General features: G+C 37.2%; 1 protein-coding gene across 1 annotated transcript; it reads right to left on the bottom strand.

Annotated features, from left to right (window-relative positions):
• Positions 1-16,936: 16,936 nt before the first annotated feature.
• LOC120618480 (prorelaxin-like) lies at positions 16,937-20,349 on the bottom strand. Its single transcript, XM_039882755.1, has 2 exons — positions 19,239-20,349; positions 16,937-17,486 (listed from the first exon to the last, which is right to left on the bottom strand). Exons 1-2 carry the CDS (start codon positions 19,438-19,440, stop codon positions 17,152-17,154), a joined length of 537 nt encoding a protein of 178 aa, XP_039738689.1. The 5' UTR covers positions 19,441-20,349; the 3' UTR covers positions 16,937-17,151.
• Positions 20,350-20,355: the final 6 nt, after the last annotated feature.

Genomic DNA, 20,355 nt, shown 5'->3' with positions numbered 1-20,355 from the left:
CGCGAGAACACCAAGGCGAAGTGCGAGGCGGCCGCGCAGCCCGGGCTTCCCGCGCTCCCCTGGGCTTCCAGGCCGTCATTTATCTTGCTTTCTTCACTGGAGAGACCGACTGGTCAAGTGCCACACGAGGCCCCAGTAAACCGAAAAAGGCATAAAAGATGTCGCTCCTTCCTGTGTAGCTCCTTTTGCCTGGTTGTTAATGGGGCGGCACTTCTCATAGAAACCTCTCTCTCTCTCTCTCTCTCTCTCTTTTTTTTATCTCGGAAGGTTTGTTCACATTCGTGTGCTTGCTTTATAATTTCTTTCCCCAAATCCCTAAGCTCCATGAAGCAGTAATGGTGCCTGTTCTTGCTTCCCATTGTACTTCAGTGCCTGATGCATAGTTGGCAATGAAATATTTGAAACGTATGCGCTAGAATATGTGTGCATTTTAAAGTAACATTCAGAGCTTCAGAATATTTCTACCAATTCCGCAGGGAGAAATGGGCCAAGGGTACCTGAGATGATGATATTCTTTCGGTTATAGATTATAGAGATAGTCTATTGCCAAATTGTAACTAGCCTGTGACAGGGAACCGTAGAGGATTTGCCTTCTAAGAATAACGGATTTTGCCAAATTAGGAGGGAGAGGTCAGGAAAAATGCAGCGCAATCGGTATGGGGGGCTTTATTATTTTAAATAAAATTTTATTCGTATTGACTCGGAAGGATGTATTACTAGCCACAAGGGGGCAGCCAGAAGCCGTCTCAGACGTAGTCAACTTCAGGTTGCCAAAGTCTCAGAGAAGCGTCAGCAGTTGTCAATGTTCTCATTACTTCCCTTTACATTTTTTTTCCTCTCCTTTCTGCCTGACTCTATTTTCACTATTTCACTTTTTCACTATTTTCCATTCTCTTAGCTTTGCCCTGCTTCCAAGTGGCATCCATAATGTTAAATTAACTGGCAATCAGATTTTTTTAAAGGTTGATGTAATTTGATAAGCACAATTTCATTGCCTTCCTTGAAAAACAACTAATATCCAAACTACAGTGGGCCATGAATCTTAGAACTTTATCATGGAAATCATGTGAGAAATGAAAATATTCATTATATTGAGAAGATTAAAAAAAACTCTCAAGCAATGTCAGAAACCAACAAATTTGTTTTATACTCTCATTCTCTTTGCACTTTCTATGCCCTTGCCCTGCTTTGTATTTCTTCATACCATTTATTACAAACTGACATACTATATATTTTACTTCTCTATATGTTTACTATCCATCTCCTCCTACCAGAATGTAAACTCTATCTAGGCAGGGATTTTTGTGGGGGTTTTTTTTGTTTACCTTGATACTATCTGCCTTGAACGGTGCCTGGCACATATCGGTTCTCAGTGATAACTTAATGTTAATGATTATAATTAATAATATTAATAACAAATGAAAGAATGAATACGCTTCCTAAAAAAGACTATGTGTTCCTTTATGCCCTATTTTATACTTATGTCATAACTATAGTTCTTTATTGCACTATGGTAAATTTCGAAAGTCATAATTATCTCTTCTCTATTAGTTGTAAGCTCATTAATGAGTGGAACCATTTTTGTTTAATATTTATTATCCAATGCCTCGGACAGTACCTGCTAAACAGACCCTTAATAAACATTTATGAATAAATGAACACATCCTAACTACTAATACTACTTATTATATTTATTGTCAAGATTCAGTGAATTTGTTGAACAATTATTAGTCAAGTGACTTATTTTGAATTAATAAGTTAGTTATTCTGAATGAATTTCTGACTTATTTATTGGTATGCCATCCTAGGTACCTTATTCCAGAACTGCCCAGTAAACAACATTTGAGCATTTATAAATGAGAATTTTATTTATGAGATAAAATATAGAATTGTTAGGGATTGTAATAGACTATTTCTCAAGTTATTTTAGCTTTTTGTGTTTGTATCTTGATATGGGAACTGGGATTTCCATGGTTTAATCCTTTAAATTTTTAGTTTAGCAATGTTAATTGTGGTACAATTAAATATAATACCTAAAATAATTGCATGAGTATAATACAAATAATGTCTCCTTTATATACTTTTTTGTTTTCTGTCTAATTTATTGTTTATCTTCCCCACTGTAATGGTGTTTTGAAAGAATGATGATAATAATAACACATCATTTGTTGAGTGATTACCATATCGGGCATTTTTCTAAATGCTTGTACACATTTTACCCCATTTAATTCTTGTAGCAATCATATCACATAGTACTATAATTTTCCCCATTTTACAGATGAGGAAGCTCAGACTTAGATTTAAAAAGTTGTGAGGAGGAGAAAAAAGTGGCATAGGTGATGGATGCTCTGTTCATCCCGCTGATAACCAAATCAAAGTTGTGATGGAAACAAGGAGCAGCAGCAAGGAAAAATCACCTAGGATCTAGATGAATAAGCCATATAACTAGGGAAAAATCCAAGAAAGCACCCTGCAATGACAGAAGGTAGGACAGGGCAAGGATGCAGGGCGACCCAGTCTCGAGTTGCTGAGTGAGACGGAGGCCGTGGCACTGGCAGATGCCTCTTAAAGGGGCCATGTCTGGGAGCGGAATTTCGCGGTGACTGACTTGCTCGCTCTGAGCACCAGTTCCCGTTGGGCTGCATGCAGAGGCACCAGAGACTTACAGGGAGACATTGTTGGAGTGAGGGCCGAGGTGAGACCTACTACAGAAGTGCTGGCGGTATCCATTGTTCCCTGTTGAGCCCTCCCCCTACCAGTGCACTGGACACAGCATGCCACAGCTGTGACATCTTCAAATTGGATTACAGGTCACTCTACCCAGAGGATTCCCTGAAACCCCACCTACCCCAACTCGGGCCCAACCCAAGCCACATCCAAGTGTGTCCTCAGCGAGTCAGGTGCTCCTTGCTGAGCAGCGCCTAGACTCACACTGGAGGCCACTGGCCTCGGTTTCTGGTTTGGCCTTTTGAAGCAACTATAAGCACAGAATCTGTGGGTTACTTGCTGAATCTTAACAGGTGGCCCCAGAGGGGTAGAGGCCTGAGCTACATATGGCCTGTAACTGAACCCTTCTCAAGACTGTGCCACTGGATACCTACTTCATGAATCCACACTAATAAGATTGACAGACTTAGGAGCTTTGCTTAGTACATAGAAACAGACACGGAAAGGTAGCCAAAATGGGAAGACAAAGAAGCAGAAACCATATGACAGAACAGAACAGAAATCCAGATATAATGGAGTCAAGTACTCTAACAGACGCAGAGTTCAAAACACTAGTTATAAAAATGCTCAATGAACTTTTGAGAAGTGTAGAGAACTCCAACGAAGGGATAAAAATGGAAATGGAAATTATAAAAGGGAACCAGTCTGAAATGGAGAATACATTATCTGAGATGGGGAGTATATTAAATGGAATAAACAAAGTGAATAAAGAAGGGGATCACATGCCCTATCCAGAGGACAGGAAAGCCAATCAGGGCATTCAGTCAGAATGGCAAGAAAAAAGATGCCAAGACTGTAAAAATAAGGAGGATATGGGACACTATTAAGGCTCCAAATATTCATCTGATAGGGGTAACTGAAGAAAATCAAGATGTTGAGCAGCTGTTTGAAGAAATAATGATGGAAAACTTCCTCAACCTGGTGAAGGAAATGGACATAAAACCCCAGGAAGCTCGGAGAATTCCAAAAATCAGGGATCCAAAGAGGCTCACACCAAGACACATCATAATTAAAATGCCAAAGGTTAAATAGAAAAAAAGAATATTAAAAGCAGCAAGAGAAAAAGAAAAAATTATTTATAAGGGAACACTCATAAGCTGGCAGCCGATTTCTCAAAAGAAACTATGCAGGACGGAAGGGCTTGGCAAAAAATATTCGACAGAAGACCCGGGATATACAACCAAGAATAATTTATCCAGCAAAGCTATCATTTACCATTGAAGGACAGATAAAGAGCTTCCCAGACAAAAATAAGCTAAAGGAATTTATTACCACTAAGCCAATATTACAGGAAATGTTCGAAGGACTTCTTTAAGAAGAAAAAAACGTATCAAAAACAGGAATAAAGAATGGTAACAACTACATTCTTATCAATAAATATCTTAAATGGAAAAGAATTAAGTGCTCCAACCAAAAGATAGAGTGGTCTAAAGGATAAGAAAACAAGAAAAAGATATTGCTTTGATGGACCTAGAAGGTATTTAAGGCAGATAGAGAAAGATAAACAGTGTATGATTTCACTTATATGTGGAATTTAAGGAATAAAAAGAACAAACTAATCAAAAACAGACTCACAAATATAATGGACTCACAAATATAATTTGGTGATGGACAGAGGGGAGAGGGGTTTGGGGTGCTGGAAGAATGGGGTGAAGGGTTAAAGAAGTACAAATTAGTAACTGATGGATGGTCACGGGGATGGGGAGCACGACATAGGGAATACAATTAGCATTAATACATTGGCTGGAGTGAAGGTCAGGGGAGGGAGGGAGCAATTGAGGGGATCATTTTACTAACTGTATAGATGTAACTATATGCTGTATGAAACTAATTAAAATTTAAAAAAAAAAAAAAAGAAGAAGAAATTTGTCAAAGATGGCAGATCTAGTAAGGGGCAGAGGCCTGAGTCACTGAAAACTATGGGTCCTGAGGACCTAGAAATAGTCAGTTTGTCTCTGGAGCCTAATATTTTCACTTATTTTTTATAACCATAATTTGTCATAAAAAATGACAAAAATAAAGAATCTAGTTTGGTGAAAATGGTACATGATATCATAATATCAAAGCAAATCTTTCGAGACTAAAACTCTAAATTAGAGGAAATAATAATTTGGATCTCCCTCTGCCCAAAAGTGCACAAAAACAAACAAAAAACAACTAAGGTAATTGCCTCAGAATGTGTTTTAAGATTCACTCTATTGGTAGTAAAGACTACTAAGGCTAGGTACCTATACAAACTTGCAGAAATCATATACCCCAGTTTACTCGTGTGTCATGAATATAAAATGTGGCATAGGTTAAAGATAGATAATAGTACATTCTGATAAAGCTATTAATGGTTAAATGATATATGAGATAATATATGAGATAATAAATGTGAAAATGCAGTTCCTGATGTATAATACTCAAAAGTTTTAGCTGTTATAATTACTGCCATCTATATGTTGTTGGAATATGAGAATCAAATGAGATAATAAGTAGAATGCTCTTTAAAATAAATATTGTATTTTTTTATATATCAGATATCAAACTGGTAATTTGGCAAGAGTTTGAGAAAGTGCTTTTAAAATTATTTTTCATCTTTTTATTTCTATTACATTAAAGATAGTATGCAGTCAATATAGTCATTGTCTGGTCCTAAAAGGAGATATTTTCCATTACTCCAGTTGGGAAAAAATTCTTTGATTTCTAGCAGATATAAAGGAAATAAATGAAATATCTTTAAGCACAAGAAGCTTAGACTTTTATTCTAATTATGTCGAAAACATAATAGAGTAAAAATATTACTAGTTAAATGTTGAAATGAACTGTGGAGAATTTAAGTAAAATAATTTATAGAAGGGGGAGACTGGTATGGGCTGAAGTGGTCTTGGAAGGCTTCAGCTAGGAAACAACTTAAACGGGCTTTGATGGACAGAGAAGTAGAAGAGAGGGCTGACATTTCAGGAAAAATAGAAGATAGAAAATGGCAGGTGCAAAGGTATGGAAGCAGTGAGCAAGGCATATTCTAGGGAAAAGAACCTAGACAATAGTTGTGTTAAGGATTAGTAGAAAATGAAGTATGGCTAGAGAATAAAGAGGTCTTTACAATATAGACTGGGTTTGAATTTTATCCTTTTTATCCTACGGAAAGAGTAGGAGGTTATAACTTAATTTGATAAGATATAGACAAGATGAAATTGAAGCTTAAGGTAAACAATTTGACTCTAATGTTTACCAAAGAGGAGGGAGAGGAATTGAGAGTGGAGAAACCAACTGGAAGTCCACATTATTGATCCATGAATTGGCGAGAGCCAGGAATAGGATGGAAGGATTGGGAATAAACAAAAAATTCCAGTAAAAGTGATTTTTAAAGACAGCATCATATGATTTGGTGACTCATTGCATGTAAGCTGGAGGTGGGAGAGAGAGAGAGGAATTTAAAAACACCAGGGCCATAAGTTGTAGAAAATGAAAATGCTTATGACATTGAAGGAAGTCATGAGGAGAATTTAATCCTACAGTAAAGCTGTAGACTAAATTTCAGTTGACTGTAAAGCAGTCAAGAGGAATTGCCTAATAAGGCAAATGGAAATGTGAAACTGGAAATATGCTGAGGTATCCCTTCTGGAGACCCAGATCTAGAAGTTGACAATAGAGTTGTGGGTTAAAGCAATAAAAATTAATTAACTCTTTGACTGATGGACAAGGTATACAGTTTCAAGGCAGAAACTAAGATGGAGGAGGTTCATCTGAGAAGTGAGAAAAGAGTTAAAGAAGGAGAAAGGAACATGAGTTAGAGAGTATATAAACAGAATGATGTCATTTCAGAAAAGCAAAAAGGAAAGAGACTTTTCAAAAGGGTATCGGTGGAGTCAAATATCAAAGAGATATAAAAGAGAATTTTGGGGATTGAATTTTTGGGGTGGAAAGCCAGTGTAGGATCTCAACAAGATAACAGTCAGGTAGGGAACAGTTCAAACGGAGTCTCAAAGGGAATGAGAGGTGAAGAACTAGGAATAGTACTATTGGTTTGACAGAGGAGGGGTTGATGCAAAGAAAGTTTTATTTATTAAAAAATATTAGAAACAGAGGAAGATTCCCATGCAGAAGGAGAGATTGGTAATGTGCAAGTTCAGATTATGTAGCAAGATAATTAAGGTATTATTTTTCTCCCTCTATGTTTCCATTCAGCCTCCCATACTCTCTTCCCATGAGTTTAAATCAAGTATCCAGTCTTACTGTTTCCTTACCCGATGGACTTTTGCAGGGCAGAAAACAGAAGGTGCTTAAAGTTGCTTCTCCTATAATCTATAAATATGTGAGTCAGCAAAAAATTATGCAAGTGTCCTTACTGGACAAGAGATAGATAGATACATAGATACATAGATAGATATCGATTTTCCTTATACTGGAAAGAGGATTAAGGTCTGGAGTACTGAAATAACATATTACTGATGTGCATTGCTCAGTGGCAGTGCCCTGGAGAGGTGAAGACCTCAGAAGGGTTGACTGTGTGGTACATCTAGGGAAATAAGACCCTGAGCAGAGAAACAAGCACCCTTGGCAAAGTTCTGCTGACCCCCAGCAAGAGAGGCAAGCACCTAAATTGAGGAGACCATGCAGGCTAGGGTAGTAGGTGTCATGGTGGGAGTCATTGAAAACTATGGGTCCCGGGGACCTAATGCTTTGGTGATTTGGAGGTTCAAGCACAGTTTAATGGGTAGCTCCATTAGAATAATGTCTGATGCTAAATTCCCAACTCAGTGACAGAATTTGGATTTATATTAATTTGTTAAAAGTGAAGAACTTGGGTATTTTTTGCACACCAGAGACTGTGCTTGCAAATTCATACCTGTTACACACAGACACAGTCTTTTAGGAATAGGAATGGTATGAGTCATAGCTCACACAGGTAGGTAGAGGTGTTACATTTTCGGGGCACTTTTCAATCTAAAATAGAGGAAAAGATAGGCTAGGAGTAGTGGTATGTACTGGAAGATGAAAGTAACGGAGTCACCAGATGGTGGTAGAAGACCTCAGTGTTATCAGTTAGTATGACATGAGAACTAGTGGGGTGGACAGGGGACCCTGGAGCAAACGGAGTCCCAGAATTGACAATGAGCAATGTAATGGGAAATAAATAAGATATGAATGGAAATGTAAAAATCAGCAACAAAGTTTCCATGATGAAAGTATAACTCTTGAAAAATGTTGACTTTCTCCCCGAAGAGTTACATTTTATTGGTCTCTGCCCCCTTAGTAAGAAAAAGCTCTTTAAAGTGACCTCTGGGAGAACAGATAAACCTCAGAGGCTTTGTTATGATTAGCCATGTCTTGGGATTGAGAATATAGGAATTGCTGTCTTCATCTCTTGTAATTATGTTGACAGACATTTGGTGGAGGAGATTCGCTTGTTATAAGCGCATTTTCTTTACAAATGCTGGCTAAAAAATGTATGGATGTATAGGTTGAGAAACTGACTAAATACTAGGATGATACCAGGCTGGTTTACCATTCTAACAGATGTGTAATATCATTTCACACTTTATTTTGCTTACATAAATGTTCTGTAAATTCCAAAATGGTGAACCTGAATGCATTCTTTACCAATCTAGTTCTTTTCTAAGATTAAACATTTAGTTATTTATCGTTATCTGTATGACTATTCATTTATGTCACTTAAAAATACCTAAATCTCTTAGAAGAATGAAAATACCCTAAGTTGAAAAACAATCGAGTTTATTTGGGCACGAATATCCAAATGTATTTTGTTTGAATTCGACTGTTTTCAAACATTATTTCAATAAGAAAAAATCCCACTTTGGCTCAAATAGAAAGTTGCAAGGCTTGTGATTACATGTTCACATTTTATTGACAAGATTAATATAAAATTTTATTACTTTTGTATGTACCTAGTGCTCGGTATGTAGAAAATGAGTTATGTTGGTTAAATAATAAAACTTTTGTAATCATTAAAAAGTTAATAATATTAAAAGCACTTGATGCGATGATACCGTTAATTAAAAAGACAAAGAAGCTTCTTTAGCAGGAAAAGGATTAATTTTTGAGAGAAAGCATGATGTGGAAATACTGTATTGTTACAGAACAAATGAAAAATGTTAATGCTAATAATTTCTCATGCTCTAATGATCAGTGGTGAGTGATTTGGACACTGGTAAATAAATGCATCATTGAGACTATACATGTAGATATTGTGAATATTTTAAGAAAAGTTTTGTTGTTGTTGTTGTTGTTACAACATAAGTTAATTATATCAGTAGCTTCCTTTTCCTTTTGTTGGGAAATTAGTACCTCTCTCAAAGACAGCTGCCTCTCAAACCGTGAGTGTTGTCTTCAGCTCCTGTGGCAAATTAGGAATGTTTCCCAACATTGCATTTAAGGTTTCTACATCTTCGTTGGTGGAAGATATCACAATTTCTGTTAAGTTAAAAAAATAAAAGGGGGGTAGGAAATGTGGAAAAATATTCATGTCAAGGAGAATCAGGAAAATGAAAAAAATTTTGCACAGACCAAAAAGTAATCATTGCCTCAATATGATTAAACATAAAACAGAATCGGCAAGTTCCCATGACATCTAAACAACTTAGTTTACTTAGAGTCGGGCAGTTCGAAGTACTGCAATGTTACCAAGTTTCTGCTTCCTCCACTCAGCCCTTCTGTGAACTCATCATGATTGTCTTAATGCTTGCATGGTGGTACTTTTGACTTTCCCTGACACTATTTTGATAGATTACTTACATCTGCACCAAATGGAGTGGGACTCGGTGTGGGAAGCCAATGAAGTCTTGAGCAAGGCCACGTAGACTGGAGAACACACAACACACCCACAAGACATACAATCCCCGTCCCCAAAGAAAAACCAATAGAATTCCACAATCCCAGGAAGAATATGTTATTAACATATGTTCACATAAAAAAATTTATATCTTTATGATGAACTCATGGTATTCTATGTTCATTGTATTTTGTGATCAGAAGTTTGTATCATTTTTAAAATTTTTAAACAAGTCAACATAGTTTGGGGATTACTGGGCTCATTAGGTAACTCTCAAAGTATACATAAACTTTTAAATGCAAATAGGACCACATGTTTATAAACCTCATTTGTTTGTATTCAAAATCTAGTCTGGTTAGTCTGTTCCACTCAGTTAAGCATGAGGGCTTGGACTTGATGGAAGTTCTAGTACTTTTGAAATAAACTAATAAATATTTAGTCCCCACCCTCCACCCCAAAAGATCTAGGTCCCTCATAATTAGATGAAGGCCAGTCTTCATTCCTCAAACACTAGGCATTGTGTAACTCTTCACATAATACCTATCTCGAGCTGTGGGATGGTCAGAGTCAGTGATTTTAGATGTGTTTTCATTAAGACAAGCAGTTTGAGAAAGGCTTTTCAAAACTGAGGTTTTGAAGATATTTTTATAGGTTGACTGACTTTGGAGAACAGTTCGTATGCAATACTATTCTACAAAGTAATTGATTATCTGAAAATGAAGGTTTCTTCCTATGCTAAAAATCTTTTCTAAACATTATTTTCTATTTATATGTTCTGGATATTAAACCCTTATCTTGTATATGATTTGCAATTATTTTCACTCTCTTGATAGTATCCTATGATATACAAAGCATGAAAGAACTCTAGTTTAAAAAACAACTGAAGAGCGAGGTCACCAAGATGGTGACATAGGTTGTTCTTGATTTTGTCCTCCCTCATAAAAAGAACAACTAACAACTATTCATGGATAAGATACCACTGAGGGAATCTTAGAATACGAGAGTGAGGCTGAAGTATGCACGGCACCACAGAGATCAAGACCTACTGCATTAGAAGTGTAAGTGGAATGGCTGCATGCTAACTGTATTGCCCTTCCCTCAGGCTAGCAGAGTACCATGCTGAAAGGTTTTCCCTGAGCCTACAGTTTAAGCCTAGGGGTGACATCCAACCCCTCAGCATTGTGAGTCACTGAATAGGAGCTCCTACTCTGGTTTCTCTCTAGTTTAAAAATGGACAAAAGACTTGAATAGACATTTTCCCAAAGATATATGAATGGCCAATAGGTACATGAAAAGATGCTCAACTTCACTAGTTATTAAGGAAATGCAAATCAAAACCACAATGACATATCACCTCATGCCTGTTAGATGGCCATCATCAAAAAGACAAGAAATAATAAACGCTGGTAAGAATGTGGAGAAAAGGCAACACTTGTGCACTGCTGATGAGATTGTAAACTGGCATAGCCACTATGAAAACAGTATAGAGGATCCTCAAAAATTGAAAATAGAATTACCACATGATCCAGCAATCCCTCTTCTGGGGGTATACCCAAAGGAGATGAAAACACTAACTTAAAAAGATTTCTGTGCCCTCATGTTCATAGAAGCATTATTTACAATAGCCAAGACATGAAAAAAACCTAAATGTCCATCATCAGATGAGCAGACAAGGAAGTCGTGGTATATATATACACAATGGAATGTTATTCAACCATAAAAAAGCAAGGAAATCCTTCTATTTGTGACAATATGGATAGATCTTGAAGGCCTTGTGCTGAGTGAAATAAGTTAGACAGAGAAAGACAAATACTATATGATCTCATGTATATGTGGAATCTCAAAAGGAAAAATAAAAACAATGAAACTCACAGAAAAAGAGGATTTATGATTATTAGGGTTGGGGAATTAATCAAAAGGTACACATTTCCAGTTATAAATAAGTGCTAGGAATGTGATGTAAAATATGATGGCTACAGTTACCACTGCCGTATGACATATATGAAAGTCAATCCAAGAGTCCTCATCGCAAGGAAAACGGTTCTTTTTCTGTTTTTGCTTTTACTTTTTTTGTTACCTATATGAGATGACAGATGTTAACTTATTGCAGTAACCATTTCACAATATATGTAAGTCAAACCATTATGCCATACATCTTAAACTTATACAGTGATATATGTTGATTATATCTCAAGAAAACTAGGAAAAAATAAAATAAAAATTTTTTCAAATTAAAAAAAAAACTGAATTCATTTGGATATAAAAATCCAAATGAAAGAGATTTAGTGTCCAGTCTGACTGTTTGCAAAGAATATGTAAATAAGACAAAAAATACCCACTTTGACTGAAGTAGAAAATTACAAGATTTGTGGCTTTGTATTCATGTGGTCTATTGACAATGTCAGATTTGTTGCCTTTTTATGTACCTGGAGTTAGGCAGTGTCAAAGTGAGTTATTGTGTTAATATGATAAAGACTTTATAATAATTTTAAAGTCAAGATTAAAAAGCAATTGATATAATTATACCAATAATAAAAAAGACAAAAAACTTCTTTGGCAAAAAAATATTAACCTGACACAATTTAAAATCCTGAAAGACTCTGTCTTACAGTAAAATGAAAATTTCAAAGACTAATAATGATTTTTCATGTTCTAATAAGTGGTGACTATCTTGGACATCACTGAAGGTAAAATCGAGAATACAAATGAATGTATAGCAACTAAATAATTACCATAACATTTAACATAGTATATTTATAACATTTTCTGACACAGATTACACGACAAGATTAAACAAGAACTGCCATAATTGCGATTTCTGTCCTTTATCCTGACTGTTATGGCTTCCTGAATGACTTCCTGCTAGACAGTGATGGCTTCAGTCCCCATAGCAAATTAGAAATTAATTCCACTTAATCTTTAAGATTTCTATATTTTTGTGATGGAGGATAGCTGGATTTCTGTTAAATTTAAAAAGTGGACAAGGTGGGGTTGGTGTGAAAAAATATTCATATCAAGGAGAATCAGGAAAATTATAATATTTTTTCATACTAGAAAAGGAAAACATTGCCTCAGTATAATTAAACATCCAAACAGGACTGCAATGAGCCCTGTTTTACCTCTTTTGTGGCTTCCCCCTTCTCCCCACCGATCATCCTGGCTGCCAGGAGGTAAAGGGCACCGAGTCTTTCTCAGGTAGGGCTATTTGCTATTCCCACATATTTCCCTCCTTCTGGTGAGATCCCCCATGAGACTCTCTCAAGAAAAGCAAGTTACAAGGGAAAGCCCAAACTTTTAGGTACCAACAACCTCAGAGTTAGGGCTGAATGCTGGCAGACAATGAAGTCTCCAGCCTTATTGTTTCTCCTGTGGACGCTGCTGTTCTGATTGGTCCGCATCCCTAGGGCAACCAAATGGGAAGCGTACATGGGCTGAGGATGAAGGGGTGGGAGCGCTCACCGGTGGGTGGTCCAGGTTCCCGTGCCAGTTTCTCTGGGATAATGGAGCTCTTCCAGAAACGGCGCCCACAGAACTTGTCTGTTGTACTGAGAAGAGGATTGTCACATAATTGCTTAGGGAGAAATTGGAGCGAGAAGACTGTAATCTCACTGGGGGAACCGGCTAAGTGGCAACTAGACTTCCAGCAGGTGAGGAATCCCGTATCTGATCTCTCATGCTCTGGGCCTTTCAACCTTCCAGTATAGACTGCATCTGCTTGTGTCTACTGGCTTCCATCTGTGTACCAATCCAAGTTCAGGCTACTTTCCCTGCCTGCCTCCACCAGGATTTTATAGCCCTCGCCTTACCACTTCAACCTTCATACATGGGTGAAAGTGATGTGTCAATGTAGATTCACTGATTGTAACAAATGTACCATTCTGGTGCTGGATTTTGATAATGGAGAGAAGATATGATATGTAGGGGAAGGGAGTATATGAGAAATCTCCATAACATACTCAATTTTGCTCTGAACCAAAGACTGCTCTAAATGATAGTCTATTTTAAAAAAGTCAGTGGCAGCACACAAAATTTTATTTCATTTAAAATAACATTTTGTAGAATCTTTACTAAGCTGAACTAATGCAATGAAAAATGAAAAATTATTTAAAAATAGATTGAAGTCTGTCAGTTCAATACATCATGATAACCATAAATCATTTCATGTTCCTATACAACTTTTTTTTACATCTTGGGAATGTTAGTTTACCTAGAGAAGCATTTAATTTCTTTTGCAGGGAAGACAATGCACAGGAGTAACTGAGTAGTTGATAGAATTAATATACAGTCTACGTTGTGAAAGATGAAGTTCTAAATATTTAGCATTTTTTAAAATGACACATTTCATAAATAGTATATCTATTTAACCTAAAAATGCAAAAATTTCCTTTTGAATGTTACATAGTGTTTTTGAATTGTTTTTATTTTATCCTTTGCAGTTCTGTGATTAGATAAAATAATTTACTTTAATATTGTTATGGACTGAATGTTTGTGTACCCTCAAGGTTCATATATTGAAATCCTAACGCTGTGTGATGGAATTAGGAGATGGGGCCTTTGGGAGATAATTAGGTCTTGAGTGTGGAGCTCTCATCAATGGTATCAGTGCCCCAATCACAGGGACCCCAGAGAGCTCTTTCACCCTTTTCCCACCGTGTGAGGTTACAATGAGAAGACTGCAACCTGTAACCCTGAAAGGGTACCTCATTAGAACCTGACATGCTAGCACCCTGATCCTGCACTCCCAAACTCCAGAACTGTGAGAAAGAAATTATTTATTGTTTATAAGCCATCAAATTTATAGTACTTTATTATAGCACCCCAAACTGACAAAGAAACATATCAACTTAGCAGACTAGGACAAGTATCAGCTTAGTTCTATATAAGGAATAATTGAAGAATGCAGTAAGAATTATTCAGACCATCATTTATGGCATATCTCATATATACTAAGCAAAATCTTAGAGGATAGAAAAAAGACATTGTCTTCAATTCACGTGGGTCAGAAACTGTTTGGATATATTTCCTGTGGCCTGACCGCCTTCACGCATGAGAACTAAATGAAGCATCTCTAAGCAGACAGAAGGTTGGAAATGAGAAAGGGGGAAAGGACGCACATTTGTTGCATGCTTATTGTGAACTAGGCACTTTAGATGTAGTCTTATGAAGTCCTCACAACTGTCCAGTGAATTGGCCATTCTCCCATTTTACAGAGAGATGAAGTAAGTTGAGAGTGGTCATATAGTTGTGCAGAGCACCTTTGGCTAACACACGTGCCAGATGTGAGCTTACTAGGTCACAGGGAAATCCAACATTCACAGACTTTTGAGTCGCAACCAAAGGCTTTGTATATCCTTAAAAGAAAATTATTGAAAGAAGAAACAAAAGTGCCATGCACATATCTAGCAAGTGCTGGAGCTTGATTTTCCACCCATGACTGGTTTCCGAAGCCCTCTTTCTTTGGTTCCATTGTAACCCTTGGATACAGCTCGAGTTGGAGTTAATCTGCATGTTGAAGGTGAATAAACATTAACTTCTTTAAAAGTCACTGTAGGCACAAGAGCAATAAGCATGAACAAAGCTATAGGTTGACTACCTCCTTTCTAGACCCTTCTCCCTTGCTTATCTCAACTTTCTAAGCTGTAAGTTGTAGAAATGATTTCTCAGTGTCTCCTGCAGGTGTAGTGTCCATGTGACATAGTTCTGGCCAAAGCAAAATAAGTACACAGGTGGAGGTTTCTGACAAAGCCTTTGCTTTTCTGATCCAGGCACTAAGCTTTCTTTTTTCTCATTCTTTCCCTGCCCGAAATAGGCACACTGAGACCCAGAGTACAGCAATCATTTGGGGACCATGAGGAGAAAGGCCTATATGCTGAGCACAGCTTATTGGAAAGGTGGGAAGATACTGCTGCTATCATTTCCATGCTAGACAGGGTTGGATGTTTACTCTATAGGTGTTTTAAAGGTACTCTCACGGGGTTTTATATTATTTACAAAGAACACAATCCTAACTGATAAATATATATAAACGGTAATTTTTTTATACAAGAGATAAATTAAGCGTACAATCATTAGTTTCTCATGAGAGTTTTAGGAAGACTTTAGTACCACAAAAATCAGATATCTTAACAATGTCAACTGGGTATTTAAGTGTTTATAGTAGATGGTTAATCACAGATTATATCTGTCCCACTAAAAAAGTGACCATATCATCAGAGGTAATGAATGCAGATTCTGGACCGGGGCCCTGCCTCCAGGGCTTTTGTGGACGAGCAGATGAGGGACATGGGCCAGGACAGAGTCTGGGGAGATGCCTCCAAGGATGCCTCTTTGTCCTGTCTAGGCTGTAGATTTTCTGGTCACTGCCCTTGTTCTCCTGGGTTGGACTTTCCATTTCAAATAGCATTCTTCCTGGCTTTGTCCAAGATGTCATATGGCCGCTGAGATTCTGCAGCCATTTATGAAGTTTTACAAGTTGGCCTTGGTGAGAACTTAATAAACCTTAGAGGTCTGGTTATTATTAATCATGTATAGGATTTGAAATATGGCAGTTGCTGTCTTAACCTCTTTAAATTCTATTTACAGACATTTGGTGGAGATTTACCTGCTATTTGAGTGCATTTTCTATAAATGCTGTCTGATATTTTATGTGTGTGTAAGTTGAAAGAACTGGCTAAATACTAAGATAACTTTGTTAATTTACTATTCTAACAAGTTTTCATATCAATTCACAATTACTTTGTTGCAGAAATGGTTTGTAAATTCTAAAATAGTTAATATAAAGTATATTCCCTTGCTAAACCAGTTCTTCTATAATATGACACTGAGTTGTTCATCCTCTTCTACATATTTCTATTCATTTTCTTCCTTAAAAAATATAATTTACTTTTCAGTGTCTTAGATGGTAGAATTAAGAGAAAAACCCTAGTTTGAAAAATGCTTGAGTTTATATAGCCCAGCTGAATTAAATTGCTTTTGTGTCCAACTGATTGCTTGCAATTATTAATTCAATACAACACACAAATCTTTTAAGATCTATTAGAAAAGCCTAAATTTTATGACTTTTATATACCTGATATAAGAAGTAGTATCAATAAAAACATTTTGGTCCACTTTATATGCCTGGTGTTAGGCATTGTGTAAGTTGAATTATTTTTCATTTTTTCTTTTGCTATTAAAATAATTTGTTTAATATTAAGTAGTGAAAGAATATTTGGATATTGGGTCTAGAGGAAAAAGTGAGTGACAGGTAATAATTTATCAGATACAAATTTCAAAAACAGACTTATCCATTCTCACTAATGCAAGACAGTTTTACTATGCTATCTATTTAAAAACAATTTTTTTAAGTTGAGTTGTGTGTAAAGTGATAAAGATTTTATTGTCATTTTAAGTTAACAGCATTAAAAAAGCAATAACATAATTAGCCCATTAATAAAAAACAGAAATACTTTTTAGCATAAAAGTATTTATTAGCAGAAACTACAATAATGCAAGGAATATTTTCTTACACACAAAATTAAAAACCCAAACGTTACTAATAATTATTCATATTCTAATAATCAGTGGGGGTGAGGGAGGCATCGATGAATGTGAATGCCTGGGAGAATACAAATGATCATTAGGTGAAGTACACAATTAGCTTTATCTCAGCAGTACTGAGCTAGCTCTTTTCTGGTACAACCAAAATTACAACACTTATTAGCTACGCCAGCCTTGTTTCTTTTTGTAGTGAAATGTTTAGCTGAGGCTATCTTTTTTAATTCTGAAAGACTTTTGTCTTCTGTTTCGCTTTGTCGATTAAGGATAATTTCCTTAAATTCTTCAGAGTTAAGATTTGAATTCTTTAATGCAGCTTGTTGTAGCTCTTTCAATGGTGCCTGCCTCTCAGAAAGTGCTGTGTTCAGCTCCTGTGGCAAAGCAGGAATGAATTCCAACATGTTTAAGGTTTTTGCATCTTCGGTGATGGAGGACGGCATGATTTCTAAATTAAATAAAAGGGGGAGGAGAAAATATTTATGTCAATGAATATTAGGAAAACCACAAAAATTTGCAGACATAAAGGAAAGCATTGCCTCAATAGAATTAAACATCAAAACAATCAGCAAGTATCTTGATACCTAAACAACTTAGTTTATTATAGTTGGGGAGCCTAAAATACTACAACATTACCCAGGTTCTGCTTTAGTCCACTCAGACTCTCTGTCATCTCTCCTTGTGTCCCTTTAATGCTTTCATCAAAGCACTTTGACTCTACCTGACATACTTGAAGTCATCTTAATCATCAAAAACACTCAGTTTAATCACAGATTAATTTCTCTTACCTAATTTTTTTCCATTACTAAGTAAATTCTGAGTTATGATAATAACCCTTGAATAGCACATTAATTATTTTAAACTGTTAGATGTTCTAGGGTGGAAAATTACTGCTTCCAGATAAAGTTTAAAAGGCAGAATTTCCAACTGCTCTGATCTATTAAGCAGGAGATACCAGTCCCTTACATTCCTCATACTTCTACTATTTAACAATTCTCCTCCCCAGAGTATTTACTCCAAATCAATTGTACTTCACATTAAATAAAGAAATGGGTTAAAAGAATACTAACCAAAAAAATCACTGGCTTTAGGAACAGATTAGTATCTGTTGTGTGAATGTACTGACTAATGTACCTTATATGGGTTTTGTTCGAATGTTGTGGATCATGTACTATACAAGTTCCATGTGTTCCCTAAGAAAGGAGCTATAACTCTGTGAAAGTTTTCATTGCTACTTAAACTTAGCCTCCAATTTGCCTTTATAAATGCTTATGACTAATAGTGTTTTTTAAATATTCCAGATTTGAGCTGCATTTGATTCTGAGATTTTGCTTTGAAAGATAAGCCATTGCAGCTTCCAAATGCTGGTTTTTTTGTTCTTTTCAGCTGTGTTTGTCTGAAGGGCAAACGTCCCTTGACTCTGTCTCCTTCAGTTTCTCCCATAGGCAATCAGGCCCTTTTCTTTCTTTTCAATCCCTTCTCTCACAAATGAACTTCGAGACCCAGTTCAAAGAGGTGGGAGGCTAGGCTCTCCCCTTTGGTGAAATTTACAAAGAAAATTAAAATTAATATAAAAGAGGAAGTTTTCGATGGCGTGGGCCATAGCCAAGCTTTTTTACAAAGGAGAAGAGTCTTTAAATCTATGGCCCTTCATGTTTACCACTCCGGGGTCCTATGGGAAGCCTCTGAGTTCTGCCCCATGCCCCTCAGACAAGCTTCATTACTAGCTCACACCTATTTGGCCCCTGTCCTCTCAGTCAAGATGCTCTGTCCTTTTTCCCCAGCCACCAGCACTCCCGCGGTCCGGTCCACATACCTTGATTCTGAGGTCCGGCCCCAATGAGCCCTGCCTCTTGAGGGCCTTTGGGCATCCCTACTTCCTCTGTAGCTTCTCCCTTTTCTCCACCCGGTCACCCTGGCTGCCGCGAGGTGAGAGGTACCAAGTTCCCTCAGGTGAAACCGTTTGCTGTTCCCGCTGCTTTCCCTCCCTTTGGTGAGATCCTCAGTGAGGGCCTTCCCAGAAAAGCAAGTTACGAGGGAAAAGCCCAAACTTTTAGGCACCCGCAGCTTCAGAGTCTGGGCTGAGCTCAAGCAGTCAATGAAGTCTGGAGCCCAGCTGTGTGGGCTGCCGTTCCAATAGGTCAGCAGCCCGACGGCAACCAATGGGAAATGTGGAGCGGCTCCGGGCTGGAGCTCTCACCTGCAAGCGGTATAGATGCCCGCGCATTCCGCTTCAGGCTCGGATCCATTCTCCCCACTTTGGAAGAGCCGCAGATTTTGATCCAGAGACGAGCTAATTCTCTGCCGCACATCTTAATCATGTCTTCGCCTTGGACCTCTCTGGGAAGTTGGCTCAGTAGCAGCCAAACTCCTAGAAGGTGGCACAAGAACAGGTGCGGCATCCCGGACACAATCTCCCCTGTTCTGGGCGTTTTAGCCTTTGTCTCCTGCTGGCCTCTGACTGTGTGCCAATCCTAGACTTCAGGCTGCTTTCTCTTGGCTCCACCAAGCTTTTATAGCCCTTAGACTACCATTTAGATCTTGAGTCAGTGGTCTAAACTCCGCCCCTCCCTTTCCCCACCCACCTCCTTGCAATCCAGCACCTACACCCCTCACTCCCAGCTTAGGTTTATCCTTCTCACCTTTCCTCCATTTGTCCATCCTTCTTGGCCCTTTTCTGGTTGTATTTTTTCTCTTTTCTTATCCTCAAGCCATTTTGCATACTTATGGAAAGTTCTTCAATATTTGAAAACTTTCCTTTATTATAAAGCTAGGCAGGGCCATTGCACTAAATTATGTCAACAAAAATAAAATAGAAATCATTCATATTCATATTCTCATAATCCAGTGTTTTCCAGTGTGAACATTTGCAGCATAACCTTCTAATCTAAATAAGATTATAGTTAGATTAATTGGTATCGGGCATATTAATCCATAAATATATAATGAGTGAATAGATTAATTGTTGACAAGAGAGGGAGAACTGATGAATATTTATTAAAATCCTCGCAAAAACATTAAAATTCTCAATGCATCACTTTAGGCTTGCACAATATCTTAAGTTTACCAAGAACTTTTCCACTGACTTTCCTTGAACTCCTCTGGGAGGTAGTTTGATAATAACTGGCTAATTGCGTAGTTTAAGATTGTATTAAGATTTACTTGAGATTGTATCCTATATCTCTAGAGATGGATGAACACACACAAGTGCACGAGCACACACACAAGCACACACTCACACATGAACAACCAAAACAGAAAAGAAAAGGGAAAAAGGCAATGAAATCTCACAATTCCAGGAAGAAAATTTTGGTAGC

The sequence above is a fragment of the Pteropus medius genome, unplaced genomic scaffold (assembly GCF_902729225.1).
Source record: "Pteropus medius unplaced genomic scaffold, Ma_sr-lr_union100, whole genome shotgun sequence".
In the NCBI taxonomy this organism is placed as follows: domain Eukaryota; kingdom Metazoa; phylum Chordata; class Mammalia; order Chiroptera; family Pteropodidae; genus Pteropus; species Pteropus medius.
Note: the sequence above shows the minus strand (reverse complement) of the source record. Positions and strands in the feature narration are given on the sequence as shown.